The sequence below is a fragment of the Haliaeetus albicilla genome, chromosome 9, assembly GCF_947461875.1.
Source record: "Haliaeetus albicilla chromosome 9, bHalAlb1.1, whole genome shotgun sequence".
Lineage (NCBI taxonomy): Eukaryota > Metazoa > Chordata > Aves > Accipitriformes > Accipitridae > Haliaeetus > Haliaeetus albicilla.
The window spans coordinates 36,645,085-36,660,982 of record NC_091491.1 but is presented as its reverse complement, the minus strand read 5'-3'; the positions used below and the strand labels follow the sequence as shown (position 1 = coordinate 36,660,982).

General features: G+C 36.1%; 1 protein-coding gene across 2 annotated transcripts in view; it reads left to right on the top strand.

Moving 5' to 3' along the window:
• Window positions 1–15,898, top strand: part of NAALADL2 (N-acetylated alpha-linked acidic dipeptidase like 2) — a 505,644-nt gene that overhangs the window by 400,473 nt on the left and 89,273 nt on the right. For both annotated transcript variants that reach the window (XM_069792699.1, XM_069792700.1), the window contains exon 12: window positions 7,488–7,634. In XM_069792699.1, coding sequence (XP_069648800.1) covers window positions 7,488–7,634 — 147 coding nt within the window. The remainder of the gene's footprint in view (window positions 1–7,487; window positions 7,635–15,898) is intronic.

The window sequence follows — 15,898 nt, the reverse complement described above, 5'->3', positions numbered from 1 at the left end:
TAAAAGCAGGAGGTTTTAGTCACTCCACCTCAGAAGATTTCTTTGTGTAGTTTTAATCGTATTTATCTTACTCTGAACACTTACAGGCTTGGTCTTACAGAGTGATCATTTTTTTTCAATGTACTTTGTTGCAAATGTTGACTACAATTTGCTAACAAGTAAAATAAGTATCATCAGTTCTTCAGTTGTGTTTCAATGTCTTATACAGAATGAAGAAGTCAAAGATCATTGTGAAACAGGGTTGTATGTGCTTTTTGGACTTTGCTGTCATGGCCAAAATGGATGGAAAAGACGTGCACAAGCACTGAAATGACAGCTTTTTACAATATCACTGTCTGCAGTAGAACATTATAGTTTGTCCATCCCTTTTTAAATATTTTTATTATGTCCCTAAAATACTGGAGGTAATCAGATGATTGCATTGTATAATAGGCAAATACATCACATTAGTGGTGTGTAACATTTAGGCTATTTAAACCACAACTATTCTTTGTATATAGCATATGAATTACCATCAGTGCTCTCAGATTTTCTTTTCTTTTTCCCCATGCAGAGAAAGAATGAGTGGATATAATTTAGAATTATTTTTATGTATGTACTTGAATCATGACAGTTTGATAAGGCTCAGAATTTGGGAAATATTGTGCATTTAATTTCTGTGTCGTTGTTTTGCTCTGTGATGTTGAGCAAGACTGAAATATGAGGTACCTTGCTTGCCTTCAGTTGATTTGAAAAGTACTTTGAGGTCTATAGGGGAAAGTGCTGTATTAAATCTGCCTAATAATTTTATAAACAGCTGATTTGCATTAATAGCAATATATATGATCAATCAGCAAAGGCAGAGAGCAAAGCAGGATGTTTATAGCCAAACCAGATAATCAGATGGGAGAAAACAGAGGAGTATGCTTGCTATTGAATTAATAGAGTTCCTAAAAACTCCATGATTTTTTTTCTGTCGATTTTGGTAGTTAGGGCAGGCAAACAGCTAATAATATTTTTTTAAGAGCTGTCAAACCTTCTTACTCTAATGATTTGTTTGTCAGAGTGTAGCAGGTTTTTATGGATGAGAGACATATACTTGTGAATCCTTCGCTATGCAGCTTCTCTGGCCTTCCCTACCTGTTGATGATGATTTAGCGTAACACATTTGCAGTAATAAAGATGCTAATCTGTTGTCTTCTGCATTTTTACATGGTCTGTGATTAATTTAATAAATTCTGTAGCTCTTTGTTTAGATAATTTTACTTCATCATGATGGTCTTATCATGCTTCAGCTTCTTAAATGCATTTGCCTCGCGCCAGTTACTAACACAGGTGGTGATTCAGCTCAAGAAATAGAGATTGATTATTCATGAAGAATAAGCTTCCTTGCTGTAGTTCTGAAGCTGGGATCACGGACACACTGTAAGAATAATTGGTCGTTCTTTATTTGTCCTGTTGAAAACTACTTAGGCATTTTAATCCATTTTCAAAAGCTGCTAAGGGTTTAACTTCAGCTGGATTCACATAAAGGAAGGAGGGTAACCAGAACTGACAGGTACATGTCTCTAGGTGGAAGGTGAACTGTAGAAATGGCCAATAACTTTTTTTTTTTTTTTTTTTAGTATAGGCTTTTATTTATACTAGGATCTTAACATAGCAGCAAAAGGCACCTATGAATGCTTAGCTCTAATTAGTGGTAGAATAAGGTCTGCAGTGAAGTACCACTTGATTATACTTTAGATGTGTCAGGTCTACTTTATAACATTAACCCAAATTAAATGTATTTAATGGGCCATATGGTACTCTTCATTTTTTCAGATTTGTAATATAAACCTGTAACATGATGCTGAAAACCAAAATGAACTCCAGAGAAATAAAATTATTCAATTACGAATAGCATGTGCATCCTTCCACTGACATGAACCATTCCTTGATTACTGCCTAACCACATGGCTTGACTTCCTTCCAGTCTAAAGGGAGGGCTTGATTGACACAGTGGAGACCAGCCTGAGCAACTGAGTGATCTAAATAGTGCTATTAGGTGTGCTTTACTGTAAGACTTGCCAGCAGAAGAAATGTAGTTTGCCTAGTCTACAACAGGGAGTTAGTTCTAACAGAGCGTGTTGCTGATAATTTATTCTAGATGCACTTTTAAAGTTGGTTTTGTTTTGGGTTTGGGATTTTTTTTTGCCCACATAAAAGCTAACATTTAAAGGATCATTAAGTAGGACCTGACTGCAACTGGTGAAGTAATGCATAGCAATTAAACTTTTTTTCCAAACTGGCAACTCACAGGTTGTTTTTGCATATATGAAAAGAAAGATTGTGTGGACTATCAGAATTAAAATTAATCAAATTAAGTTATAAAGAGAGGTTTTTTTGTAAATGACACCATTTTATATTTAAATATGCAAAAATAGCAGATTAGTTGGGGGGGGGGGGGGGGGAGGAAAGGGAAAGCAGAATGCCAAAGCGATACACAGTTGCTATTACATGATGATTAACAAATTATTTGGCATCGAAGAACTTTAAAATGCTTTTAAATACTGTGTTTCTGGACATTGGCATTGGTGTAATCTTCTCCCGCACCCCTGTCAATTCCATGGCCCACATCCCCTGCTAGTCTTTTGCTTAGGAGTGACCTTCATTTCCTAGCAGCAGTAATTTTTCTGACAGTCAGTTTTTCACCTCTGTTCTGCATAGATGCCTACTTGCCTTGCAATAAGGATCAAACATTCTGCTGCCAAGCATGGAAGCTGTCCTGCTTGTCATAAATTGCAGTTACAATTTTGGGAAATTATGTTTTCCTTGTTTCCTGACTGCTGCATATTGAAAGACAGTTGAGACAGTGCTTGTACATTTTGGTAGGAGAGTGTTTCACATGATACAAGAACAATATTTCCAACTGGTTAACTAAGTGGACTTAAAAGTTGATTTCTGTGTCAGAAACAGTAGTGGCTTCAGTGCAAAAAGATCAAACTGAGATTTAGGATGGTTCTTCTAGGTAAGGATGAGGAGGGAAGGAAATGAAAGCAGCAACTACTGACACAGCCAGTGTTTGTGGATAATAGTCCTATAAACACGTATTTGTAGGTATGGCTTCATTTATGTGTCTAGCTGCTGGGTTTAATGTTATAAATGCAGTTGATATTAGACTTAATTGATGTTACTTTTACCTGCAAAACAATAATAATAAATACAAGACTGAGCTACCTGGACAATGACAAGCAAATCTGTATAAATAAAGGAACTCCATTCAGTCTTATAAACAAAAAAAAAATGTAATCCAGTTTGAGGTCTGATACACTTCGTTCCCACAGATGCTGATCCAGCAAGATACAGCTTTCCCCTGTGTCTTGCTTTAAGTCTGTATGAATGCCTCGCAACATCTCAAATGTTATTAGACACCTGTATTTAAGCAAGCAGAGAGCCTAAAATGTCCTACTCCCATCTCCCATCGTTCCCATGCCTGCCATCACTCTTCTGCATGCTAAGACTATCTCATTTTTGCATCTTACTCCAGGTAATTGTTCCTCAATTTCTTTTCTTGTAACTGTAAGATGAGTGGAGGAAGAGGCTTGCTTTGCTGATTCCTTCAACTTACTTGCTTTGATTTGTTATTGTATGTGAAATACGTGGCATGCTGTATGGTGAGCTGTTGTTCTTGCATTGACTAAGTTAAAAGCTTGCCTCTTAGTTTAACAGCACTTCATTAATGGAAAATTTTTACTAACTGTAGGACATTATTATTCTTGATCTTAAGTTTCATTAATTTGGGGAAATGTTTCATTTTTTTTAATGAATACAAAACACACTACATGAACTGTGCAGTCATTGCAAAAGAAGAATGCTGGTATTGTAGAGTCTGAGTAACAACAAAAATAAATTGGAAGAGAACAGTATCTTGCACAGAAAGCATTCTCCCATATTAGTGCAGTGTTAAATTTTTGTTCTTGAACTAGTCATTATCAGGGGCTTGTGTGTCAGAACAGTGAAAGTTGAACAAAGCAGTTAAACTCTTAAGATGCTAGCACTATTGAGTTGAACAGTGCTGTTGTAAAAATATAAATGCTTTACCATGAACGATGGTGATGTAAAAAACCAAAAAGTACTGTATCTCATTGTACTCTTAACCAACTCTCTAAACATTTCATATGTAAAGTTCCATACATAAAATATATCTCATCATTGCTATAGTGAGCAAAAAAGTAACAGATTGTTTTTGAATAGTTAAAATTGAATGTAGTAAAGTGTTTTCAGAAGGGGCAGAATGCTGGCTAAAAGTCAGGTTTGTCTTTCTGAAAAAGAAAGGTGTCTGGTTTTTCAGTTCCTGGTATGCTAGCAGAAATGGGGGTTGGTGCATATTCAGAATTAACTGACTCTACCATCATCTTCACCTCTTAAAAAAATAGAGAAAGGGGAATATCAAAATACTCTGTTAATTAGCCATGTCCCTGCAGTATCTATAACCTTGATTGCTTTTTTTTGTGAAACCTAATCTGCTTAGTAGATGATGATAATGATCCAGCTTTCTAATGTTCTTGATAGTTAGCCAACAATTTTGGGGTATAGTGAGATGACACTAACGGAAAATGCCTTAGAACTTCATTTCTACAGTTACACCAGTTGACCTCTCACATATTAGATTAAAAATTTCTGGCATTTTTTGCTGTGAGAAATGTTATTCACTGCGTGAGACCTTGTTTTCATTTTCTATTACCCTCTGTTACCTCCTCTCCAATTGGGAATTCCAGGTATAAATTCCAAGTCCACATTTGTACCTCCAGTCAGCAGCTTGCAGTAGTCCTTTTCTGAAAATCCCGTAACAAATTCTAGATATGAATACACAGGAGATGATGAAAGGTTAATGTTCACTTAGCAGAGTGAAAGGTATAAAGATATAGATTGACAAGGAAAAAGAGGTACATTTATTTCCCTGCTTAATTTCCGTACTTCTGTGAGGTATATATTAAGATTTTGACGGTCCTTACTGTGTTTCAAGATATCCCTTCTATTAATTACTTCTTGAAAATTAGTTCTGGATAGTCACGATAGTTACATAAATTCTTAACCTGAGTAGGTGCAAGTAGCATTAACCTTGAAGAGCTTTGATGCCATTGTGTTTACCGAGCTAGGATCAGGTCTTTTTAGAAAGGCAAGATCCTTCCGCATAGTATGTGGCTTCCTTATGGATCATTGACTCTTCAGCGCCGTTTGTCTTTTCTGGTATTGAATTGTTTCCCCAACAGTTTTATTGTGATTAATTTGGTCGTTTAACTTTGTGATTTCCTTTGGTAGGTAACTCTGGGGTTTTTGCTTATTTCAGAGATTTTCCTATTGAACCAAATGCTGTATTTCACATCATTCAGTAAACTTTTAAATATTAAAGGAAGAACAGACTACTCATTTATAAACTTGACCAGATGTGTTGGGCAGTCTGAGGAAGTTAGGAGATAGTCTAATCTACACCGTAGTATAGTACACTGTGTGATACTTAAACATCTTATAATTCCTGAAAGGACCAATCACTTAAGAATGCATCTTCTGTGCATATATGTGCATAAAACTATAAACATGCCTTTATGCGTGGATGTGCACTATAAGTGTTTGTGGCTGGGACAGTTTGTAGAAGATAAAGTGTGGTTATTTAAAAACATCTTTTGAAATGAGTATATAGTTGGGGCTTCTGCTGTTTCTGTTGTAGCTTCGGGTTTTGAAAAACAAGGTTACTGACTTTATTGAGACTCTTTAGATAGCAGGTGGATTTGTATGTCTTTGAACAGCCGCACTGTGATGTTGTTAAATGTCTTCTCAATGTGATTGAAACCATCTCAAGAATGGTGTAAAGGGGGAGTGAAACACCGGAACAAAAGTTGCAATTAAAGAGGTATCTTCAGGTTTAAAAACTTAAAAAAACCATCTTAATCTAACTCTAAAAAATCCCCCCAAAGCCCTGATTTAAACCTTTGTCTGCAATAACAACTGAGACTTACAAATGATGCCTAAAGTTAATGCTACATTAATGCTTGTTTTTTATTATTCTTTTTTTATTATTCTTTTTTCTTACTATGCCATGGAGAGCCAGAATTTTGGCTGCTGTGAATCATGTTGCTCCATGGATATCTTTAAGGAGGATAGTATTTTCTAGAGGTGGACTGCACATACAGAAGTGATCTCTTGTTTCTATTTTGACTGTAACTCTCAGTCTTTTTGGAAGGACCTTGCACAACTGTGAAGAAATGTTTAACAAAAAGAGAGAGTGATATAGGCACCTTTCAAAAATACATACGAAATGGAAGCTGTTTTCTGTGAGAATCTGCAGCCCTTATTTACACTGGGTAATATGCAATTGTGTTCTTCATAGCACTGAAGTGAAACTGTGAAGCAATAATTATGCTAATTTAAAAATGGAAAAATACCAAGATTTGTCTCTTTCTAAGTCTTAAAACATTTTCTGGCTAACATCAGGAACTTTAATATACAGAATCTGGTGTATTTTAGTATTAAAGGAGAACTAATCTTACACTGTTCTTGTAGCAAGCTAGTAATTTAGTAGGTAGGTCTGAGGAAGTTATGTTATACTATATAAACTTCTAGCTACGTGTAAATAATCTCTAGTACTTCAACTTCCTAACATTTTTAAAAAGAAACCTAAGTATCTTATTTGCTGTAGTAGATGTTGAAAGCCTTTTTGTATACTGTTTATTAAGTGTTTAATTACCTGATGTATTTGAAAGCTACACGAGTATGTAGCGCTCAGTCTTGGGCTTGTTTTCCAGTTTTCATTTTACATTTATTACAGTTGTGTTGCTAAGATTTCACCATTAAATACTTGTGTGAAAGAAATACAAACATGTCACTGACTAGAATTGTTTTAAGTAATGCACCCAGAAAATGTGTATTTATGTGTCTTTAGCCTTTTAATTCTGTTTTTCTCTTAACCCTTACTCTGTAATTGCAGCAAATTCTTTACATTGCCAGGATTTCATAGACCATAGATATCTTGAATATGATTATCTGATTCAGCTTTTTGCTGTTAGAGAGCATGCTATTAACTGAATAAAGAATTGACTCCTTAGTAGCCATGAAAGATCTCAGAACATGCTTCCAAAAGGCACCATGATGACGTCTAATCTCCTGCCCAGTATGCGAAATTTTACGTGCCTACCAAAGGCTTCTTCTCTTGCCCCCCCTACCATTTCAATTAGATATTACTTTCATTGTCCTTTGAAAGACTGAGCCATGTTGCAGCACACTCTTCATTCTCTGCTATGTCCAATCCCAAAGAGTGCATGCAGGTTGTATCAATGGGGGGTGAAAGGTTTGTAGACTCACTCCCTACTAAGTATGATCCAGCTAATACCTGTTTGCACCAGTGTAAGTTCCAGCCTGTTCTTAAAACGCTTCAACCCAAAGAATGCTGTGTAAGTGAGATATCGATACAAGTTGTTAAGAGTCTGGTTGCAAATAAGTAAGTAGAATTTTGATTTGTGTTTGTTTTTCAGAGCCAGAGCTTCAACTGTGTGGAAAAGACTAGATGTCCAGGATCTAATGTCAGTTCTGTGCAGATACAGGGAGATTCAGATTATTTCATCAACCACCTCGGAGTACCTGCCACGCAGTTTTCTTATGAGGACATCAAAACATCAGAGGTAGTTACAAATAAAAATGGACAAACTGAAAATGGCAGAAAGATAAAATTAGATTTTCTCAGGTTATATCCTTACATGACAAGCATTTTGTAGTGGAAAGTTTTGTGCTGTAAGTGGATTAACCCAGAGCTTCAAAGTGACTGATTTTATAGGGGTATGGCATTCAAACAAACAGATAAATGTTTAGCACAAATGAAAAGCAAAAAAACCAAAAGGAAGGATGTTATGTTAAAATGTTAATATTGCTGATAGTATTATAGGTTACATATTATCTAACCCAAGTTCTCAGACTGCTTTCAACATAGAGGAAATGAGTTTTGATGTGGTTTTTTGTCCTGCATGGTAGGATTAGACAGCCTTCAAAATGAATTTTATATCGATTGTCATACTGTGGGCAAAATATGACTCTCCAGTATGTATGTTGGTTTTACAGACCTGTATGCTTGATTAGAGTCTTCAAAACACCATGTTCTTTTTCAGTCCGTTGTCCTCTGCAAGGTAAGTGGAAGGAAGAGGTGTGTTATGCTGTTTGGAGACCAGGTTGGAACTGGACATAGATAAACTGTTAGGAAAGTTTGTCTTTCCTCAGCTTTCACAACTGTAGGTTATGTTTTACACCTCGACAGCTCAAATGTACCCTCGGTTGGTCAGCTGAGGATGAGGAAGCCTGGCATTAGTTCTTTCAAGATACAGCTGTCATTAGAAAAGGTGTGTGTTTTCTTGTAAATGTAACAATGCATTGACTTCATATTCCCCTCATTTCTCTTCTTGCACTGTGCTTATCTACATTTGCGCACATCTTTCCAAGTTAGAGAACAAAGCTGAAGCTGAGTTGAGCTGGAATGCTTCCTGGCACTGCATGCTAATATGCTTCTATTTCAGAAATGCAAAGCAAAACAGAAATATGCCAACTATTGGAGCATTGTTGTCATGTTGTTGTGTAAATTAAAATAGATGAAGTCAAGAATTTATATAAATAAGGAGGCTTCTGTTTCTAAACATCATTGCACCTATTAGGCAAAGTGTTCTATTTCAGATTAAACACAAGGCAAAGAGTGTAAGGAAAATGTGAAGGCAGAAGACCTAAGAGTGCAATGTTTATGACAGGCTTGTGGTCCAGTGCAGATTTCTGTTGTCACTTAGCAGCTATTCCACATAGTTTTCATTCCAGATCTGTGTATATAGGATCTATAGAGCATGAGGAAGAATCTCCAAACTTCAGTATATCAAAATAATAAGTATTTCCCAGCAATGTTTACAATATGAACACTGAAGGTTCCCTTGGCTATTGTCTATTTCAATCCTACCAAAGTTTTTCTTTGTGTTCAGTTAACTTTGCAGATGTGCATTTTTGTCTCTCAAAATGACTCAGCAATGTAATTAAAATCATAAGAGAGTATTTTCGTATTTGCTTCAATATGACACAGCAAATTTGATACTCTGTTGAAAACTCAACTTTTGTCCTTCTTGCAAAATAATTTCCTAGAAATAAACTCGTGATGAGTGTAATCTGCAGTCTTGAATTTGATGTACTGCACCTCTCAGACTGGAGGAGATCTTGACCCCATGAGATCTATTTCATGTGAGAAATAAATCTGCTTAGCAAAATGTGTAAACTTCTGTTAGCAAGAGGATGGATTTTTTCCTAAAAGTGAAGTTACACAGAGTGATTAAATTTGGATTATTTGCTATATTTTTGTTATTTATTGTACTGATTATTAACAGTCCTTCAAAACATAGGCTCATTGTCTCTCTTATATTCTATCAGACAAGCAATCTGTTTACAGTTTACTGTTTATCGCGATTGTTTATTGGGGATTCTGTTTATTGTATCAAACAGGGATAGTACCATTATAACGCAGACAGAAATTATTCTGGATTTACAGCCATATTAATAAACATTGTAGGAATTTCTCTTGTGCAGGTTAGTGACTGCAAATAATCTGTTGAGTTACAGGGAGGGATTTTTGCTTGTTTGTTTCCAAGCCATTCAGCTTTTTAAACTATGCCTCAGCTTTGTCAGCTTCATTGCAAAACAGGATTTGGATTTGGGAGAACAGATTTCAGAAATGGGATGTTTTGACGTGCTTTTGTAGACTATCACTTTTGCCAGGTTGGTTTCCTCTGCTGTCTCTTTCACTTCTGTGACCTACTCAGGAAATTCTCTTCTTTTGGAATATACATCAGTTGTTTATTTTATCCACCTGTCAGACAGCATGCAGTGTCACATAAAACTGACACTATTCCATACTAAAAAAAAAAATGGTTTAGAGTAAAAAAGCCCAAGACCTATGCCTTGTAGTCTGCCTGCAGAGCAACAGTTATAGGTCAGCTTTAGAAATGCATTTCTTACACAGTCAGTGTAACGCCAATCCTCAGAAGGATTACAGAAGGTTGTAAAAGCTTTTCATTGGCAGGAACCTGAGGAGTAAATAAGAGGAAGTAGAAGTTGTAAGAGGAAACATTCAGACCAGCAGAGTAAGTAAAACTGTCTTGCTTGAAATTACCTAGTACAGTAAGCCACAGCCTCAGGGAGGTTAAATCTGCATGGCAAATGCATGTGGTCAGATCTGTGAGCTAGTAAAGTGCATTCTAAGTGTTCAACTACTAGTATAAAAATGCACCGAGTGAAATGCAGCTCATTTATTTACTAGCAGAAAATATGCAGCATTTTAGTCTGCAAGTAAGAAGTAAACTTGGAAGAATTTCTCAGGTGGAAACCCCCATAATTTTAACCCAATTTCCAAGGATTCTTTTGCAGTTACTGAAGAAAGCCTTCCTCTCCTCCTAACCTCTGGTACACTGGCTTTACCTCCATGTGAGGGTCACATTCTGATTTGTGATGTATTAGGAGAAAGGCTGATCAGCTTTTCTTAATACTGCAGGTTCTCTTACTTTGAGGAGGAGTCATGCTATTCAAGTTAATGATTAATTTACATCCAAGTGACCATGTAGAGCCTCCAGAGAGAGAAGTAATGTTGATTTCAAAACTGAGTTTCTCTACTACTGAAAGCCCATGATTATACGTCTATTAGTCCTCAGCTTAATGGAGAATAACATTAGAAACTTCTTCATTTAGCTTTACATCAACAAGAGCGAGCAGCTCTTAAGTAAAGAGGTCTTAGATCACAGACTTGTCTTTGTTACTCTCTGCACTGCAATAAGAACTAGATATCAATGCAATTACTCGATCATATGATCATTGGTACATCAGGAATAACAGATTTGAGCAAGTGAGTAAATTCAGATTTTATTTTTTTTTTTCACATGTGGACCACTTCTGTGCCCTTGAAAATACTAGTCATGTTTGTATGACATTGTATTTTCAAACCAAAAAATGGTATAACAGGTATAATACATAAATATCTTCCTTAATGATAGAAAATACATGCATATAATGGACAAAACTATGGTTTTGGATACGTCACTGTTCATCATGATTCTGCTTAGTGTCTTAGATGTAAATTCGTCAGCTGTGGTGTTTTTATCTTGTAAACAACATGACTGAAGCTCAGCTCTTGGTTACTTGATTGTAAATTAGGAATAACTGAAAACACTGGATATGGTGGTATATGATCTGAAGAGCGTGCATTTGGTTTCTATTTGAATTCTTCATTGTTCTTTCTGAAAGGATATACATTGGTTGTGTGCCTCTGTAATAGAAAATACGGCTTTATCACTTAATAGCTTACCTTGTTTCTCTTCCCTTACACATCTTTTTTTGTACTTCTCTGTTGCTTTTGGCATCTTTTTAAATTTGCACGTTAATGGAAATTCTGGTATTAAATGGTTTATTTCCGTTGTGTGACTGATAACTGTGTTCTTCCATATGAAGCAACATTCACTGTAGACTCAACTCTGCTCTTGAGAATGACCTCTACAAAATACAAAAAAAGTGTTAAAAATTATTGAAACTTAACCTTTACAACAATAAAAGGCTGATTATTCAAATCTGTGGGTGTATTAACAGAAAGTGGTTTTAGTCACAGTGAATGCTTACTTATTAACTAATATGAAATTTCCTATAACTGGAGACATGAATGGAAAAGAGGCATGAATCCAGAATACTCTGGGTTATCCTGTTTAACGCAATTTGAGAAGTTGTTTTGTGAAGATAGAATGATTTATTTCAGAAAGTGGATACAATTGATGTAGTTTTGAGGCAATGGGCAGAAAGCCTATATGGAGGCATAGAACTTGTTGCTCAGATTCCTAAGTTTGTTCTTTATAATCAAAGTCATTTGAAACTAAAATCCTTCAAAATGTTGTTTGACACATGTTCTAGCTGATCATGCTGAGGTTTTTCAGCCATAAAATATGCCGAGTTCCCACAATTCTGAGTAATGTCAATTGAATTTGTGAGCGTTTAATACCTCTGAAACTCGATTGGAAATTATTTCATGTTCAGAGAACCAAAACAAACTTACTTTTTTACTCTAGTAAAAAACCTCCTTGATTTCTCTGTTGCTGTAGAACAGCGTTTAGCAGTGGTACTATGTGGCGTATTTAATCCAAATCTGTAAAGCACCTTTCAAGTGATGTTTCTGACAAACAGTTTGTAGTTCTGGTCAAATCACTGCACTCAAAAAGTTTAGGTTGTTTTCGCAGTTTAGCTTTTGCCTTTCCTTAGTATTTTTTTTTCACACATTTGCATAATGGAGCAGTGCTACCTCTTGATGAAAGGCTTGAAGTATAAACGTGAGAAGGATTCTAAAAGAGCAAGGTATTCAATTGGTAATCATTTTATTAAACTGTGTGAAAGTTTCAACTTTTGGTACAGTTTTTGGAATTTTATCTATGAACTTTTCGAAAAGTTCTTTGGAATATAAATCTCATCACAGTGAGCTTATACTGGAGTTGTGGCTTTATTCAGCAGTATAGATTACCTCTACTGCAGAGGCAGAGTAAAATAAATCTCTTGGGGATCTGAGGGGGGTTTCGCCCCATTACTTTTTAGCTGCAATGAAAGCATCACCTGTTCTGGAAAAGATGTAATTTAAAATGTAAGCTGCTGTTTACACAGCTGTTGGTTATAGAGATAGTGATTTCAGGCAGTATATACTGAGAAGGGCTAAATTTGCTGGGATATATTTTGATGAGGGCTGTTTCTGCATGTTTATGGTACTGGTTGTTTAAGGCTGGTGTGCTCAAATAGGATATTTTTTGTGGAGGAGGAGAGTCAGATTCCAAAGGATCACTGAAACTCTGAGGCAAAATTAAGGGCTATTTTCTAATCCTGCTTCTTTAGTGGCCTCATCAAACATGGAAAGGAGAAGACAGATTCTGCTATGCGAAGTATATGTGTGTCAGTACTTTTGAGGTATAGGGAGAGAGGATACATGAGTCTTCCATAGTGTTGTAACTGCTGAGTGACCTCTCTCTGTCAAAGCTGCTGATTTACTTAAAACAGATTAATGTTAATTTTACGTCTTAAAATGTACCACATGTATGTCTTAAAATATAACACAGCTTTTGCAGTAGGGTGTCAAGGGTGTCTCCGGCCTTCTCCAGAATGTTGTTTGGCAGAAATCCTTCCTTTCATTTTTACACTGCATTTATTATATAAAAATAATAGCAGGACCCAACAGCATGGTCTGAAAAATTTTGTGTTGTTTCCTGTCTCTAGCCATAGTTTTACCTTTCAGAGAGACTCAGAACTTCAGCAGTTTATCCATACTTCCTTTTTTAACCACCTTCTGTTTCTCTTATTTCTCTCCCTTATTTCTTTAAGCTTTGCCTTGTTTTTCTTTTTATATGAGCATCGCCCCATATCATTTTCCCTCCTCTTGGTAGAGCACCTTAAAAATGTAGTTTGCTCTGCTGAACTCAACATTTTAATCTGATGGCCACACTTGCCTTTATCCCTTCATGAAAGGGGACAGAGGAAAGTAGTTTTAAAAAAGATCTGTATTTGGAAGTGTAGTAGTGGGCTTCTTCACTGAAGAGAAAAGAACCAACCCCATAGCTGCAAGATAGTTCATTTTGATTACGTCTTTCCTAGCACAGTTTATAGCATAGTTGCTGAAGTACTGGAACATAAGTAAATCACAGAGACTGAAAAGAATAACCTTGCTGTGGCTGCCTAATGTTTGGGTACAAGAGAAAATATAATCTGGATTTGCCGTGGTTCCAGTTATAGATTTGTTTGTTTCTTCAGCGTTGTAAATCAAAAAACATTAAATTGTTCAGTATTTTGAAGCCGTTCCAATCACTTGCAAACTTAAGCTGGTACAAGAGTATTTTGAGCTTTTTTCAAGATGGAAATAGACTGTTGCTATCCATTTCTGTGTCATTGCAGTCGACAGTTTCATGAGGAATCCAATTTTTTAAATTATAGCTGGATGATTTCCTATGTTATCTGCATATTATTCATCCTTCTCGGTGCATCCTATTACATAATGAATCCTATCTGATAACACAGACTCTTAAATCCCTTCTGTGATAATGAGGTAGATTACATCAATGTTAACATTATCATTTTGTTTTGAGAAAAAACAAGTTACTGCACTTTATTAAAAAAAAAAATCTACCCTCTTTTTTTGTTATTTATTGATGGACACATATTTAGCATGAAATATTTTATGGTAGCTGTCCAAGTTTGGGTATGCAGGGCTTACAGAACATTTACTTTTACACCTAGACCATAAAAGTTGTTTTCCGTATCTTCACTCAAACTTAAGTACAGGCAAGAAGTATAAAAATTACCTGTCACATTATTCACAGGCTAGACCAAGATAGTGTAATACCATGGACCACTAAGCTAATTTAGAAGAAAAATGAAAAGAGGTTTCTTTATAGAAGGCATTTGTATGTAATATATGTAGAAGAGTTTAGAATTTTGACAGTTTGAGATTGTATCCTCTTTAGAGAGAATGCATAATGATTTTTATTTCTGTTGAAATATGCATAACTTTTTGAAGGTAACTTTCAACTTTCATTAGAGCCCTTAAAAGTGATTTTTGCCCACACTGGTGTAAAACAGAGGCTACTAAATCTTAACTCTTCGATGAATGTGGCTTCTCAGTTGTTTTTACCATCTGCCTCCGCTCCCTCCCTTCCCCCTGTCCTGCCCTCTTTTCTTCCTTTTTTATCACTCTTTGGGGAAACTTACTGCAGTTTCTTGATTTCAGTATTTACATGCTTAGACTGACACATCATGCACTGCTTTCAAAAGAAATCAAAAGCTTTCCAAGTTTTCTTTGTTACAAGAAAAGAAACAGAGGAGCTGTCCTTGATGGAGAGGACTTAGGGTCTAGTTTACCGAAAAATAACTCCCATGTTGCATGCTGCTTTTATCTCTTTCATGTGCTTGTGTTAGTGTAGAGGGAGGGCTTAGGCAGTATGGAGTGCTCTTCAGCGCATCTGGCTTGTGTCTGTTGAAAAGTGAATGAGAAACTGGTGTTTATACCGATTTTTGTCTGTGTGGGAACGGTACTGAATGTCTGTAAGTTGTGGGGTTCTGGTGTCAGCGATTAGGAGCACCATTTTAATCCTGTGTTATGGGGACCTTCAGCTGCTGTTTCATTTCTTGGGGTTCTTTGTGTCAAGGTGAAGTTTTGAACTGAACATACAAATTCGTAGAAATTAGGGTGGCATGGGGACGTTCTGGGTGTTGGCCGTGTGTAAAGGGTAAGGTCTCTATCCAGTCAGCTGGTTTGGGCACACTGGGACAGAGTCTGTTCCCTATCCTTATTGATTCACTGTTGTACTGAGTTGGTTCCAGTTATGACCTTGACATGATGTTTATATTATTTAATTTTAGTTCAGTGAAAGTGTCTAAGTAATTAGCTTCTGTAAGAAGTTTAATTTAATTTAAGTGGAACTTGTAGGAAGCATTTGGAGGCTTTTTTTATATTTTCAGATTTGCAACTGCCTTATCGATCATTGCAGCATAGGTAATTCAGTAGTGTAGTGTATGGCTACTGCCTTTATTACCACGTGAATAGCTATGTCCATTACCAGCACACTGTTTCTTAGATTTTGCAAAACAAGCAATGAAAATGAAGTTAATTTCTGCCTACCAGTGACCTATTACCATTTCTCTGGCTGCCAGAATTTATTAAAAGCTACTGTTTCTTTGAAAGAACAGTTCTCCGTCTCTGTATCTGTGATACAGAAAGGACTGTATATGTCAACAAAGCTGAAAATAACCAGTAAACAATTTGCTAACTCAAGGACAGGTAATCCCCAGTGACAGACAGACACAACCTCTGTCTTCTAACTACAATGCCTGAGCTGCAACTTATCTGGGAATGTAACATTTA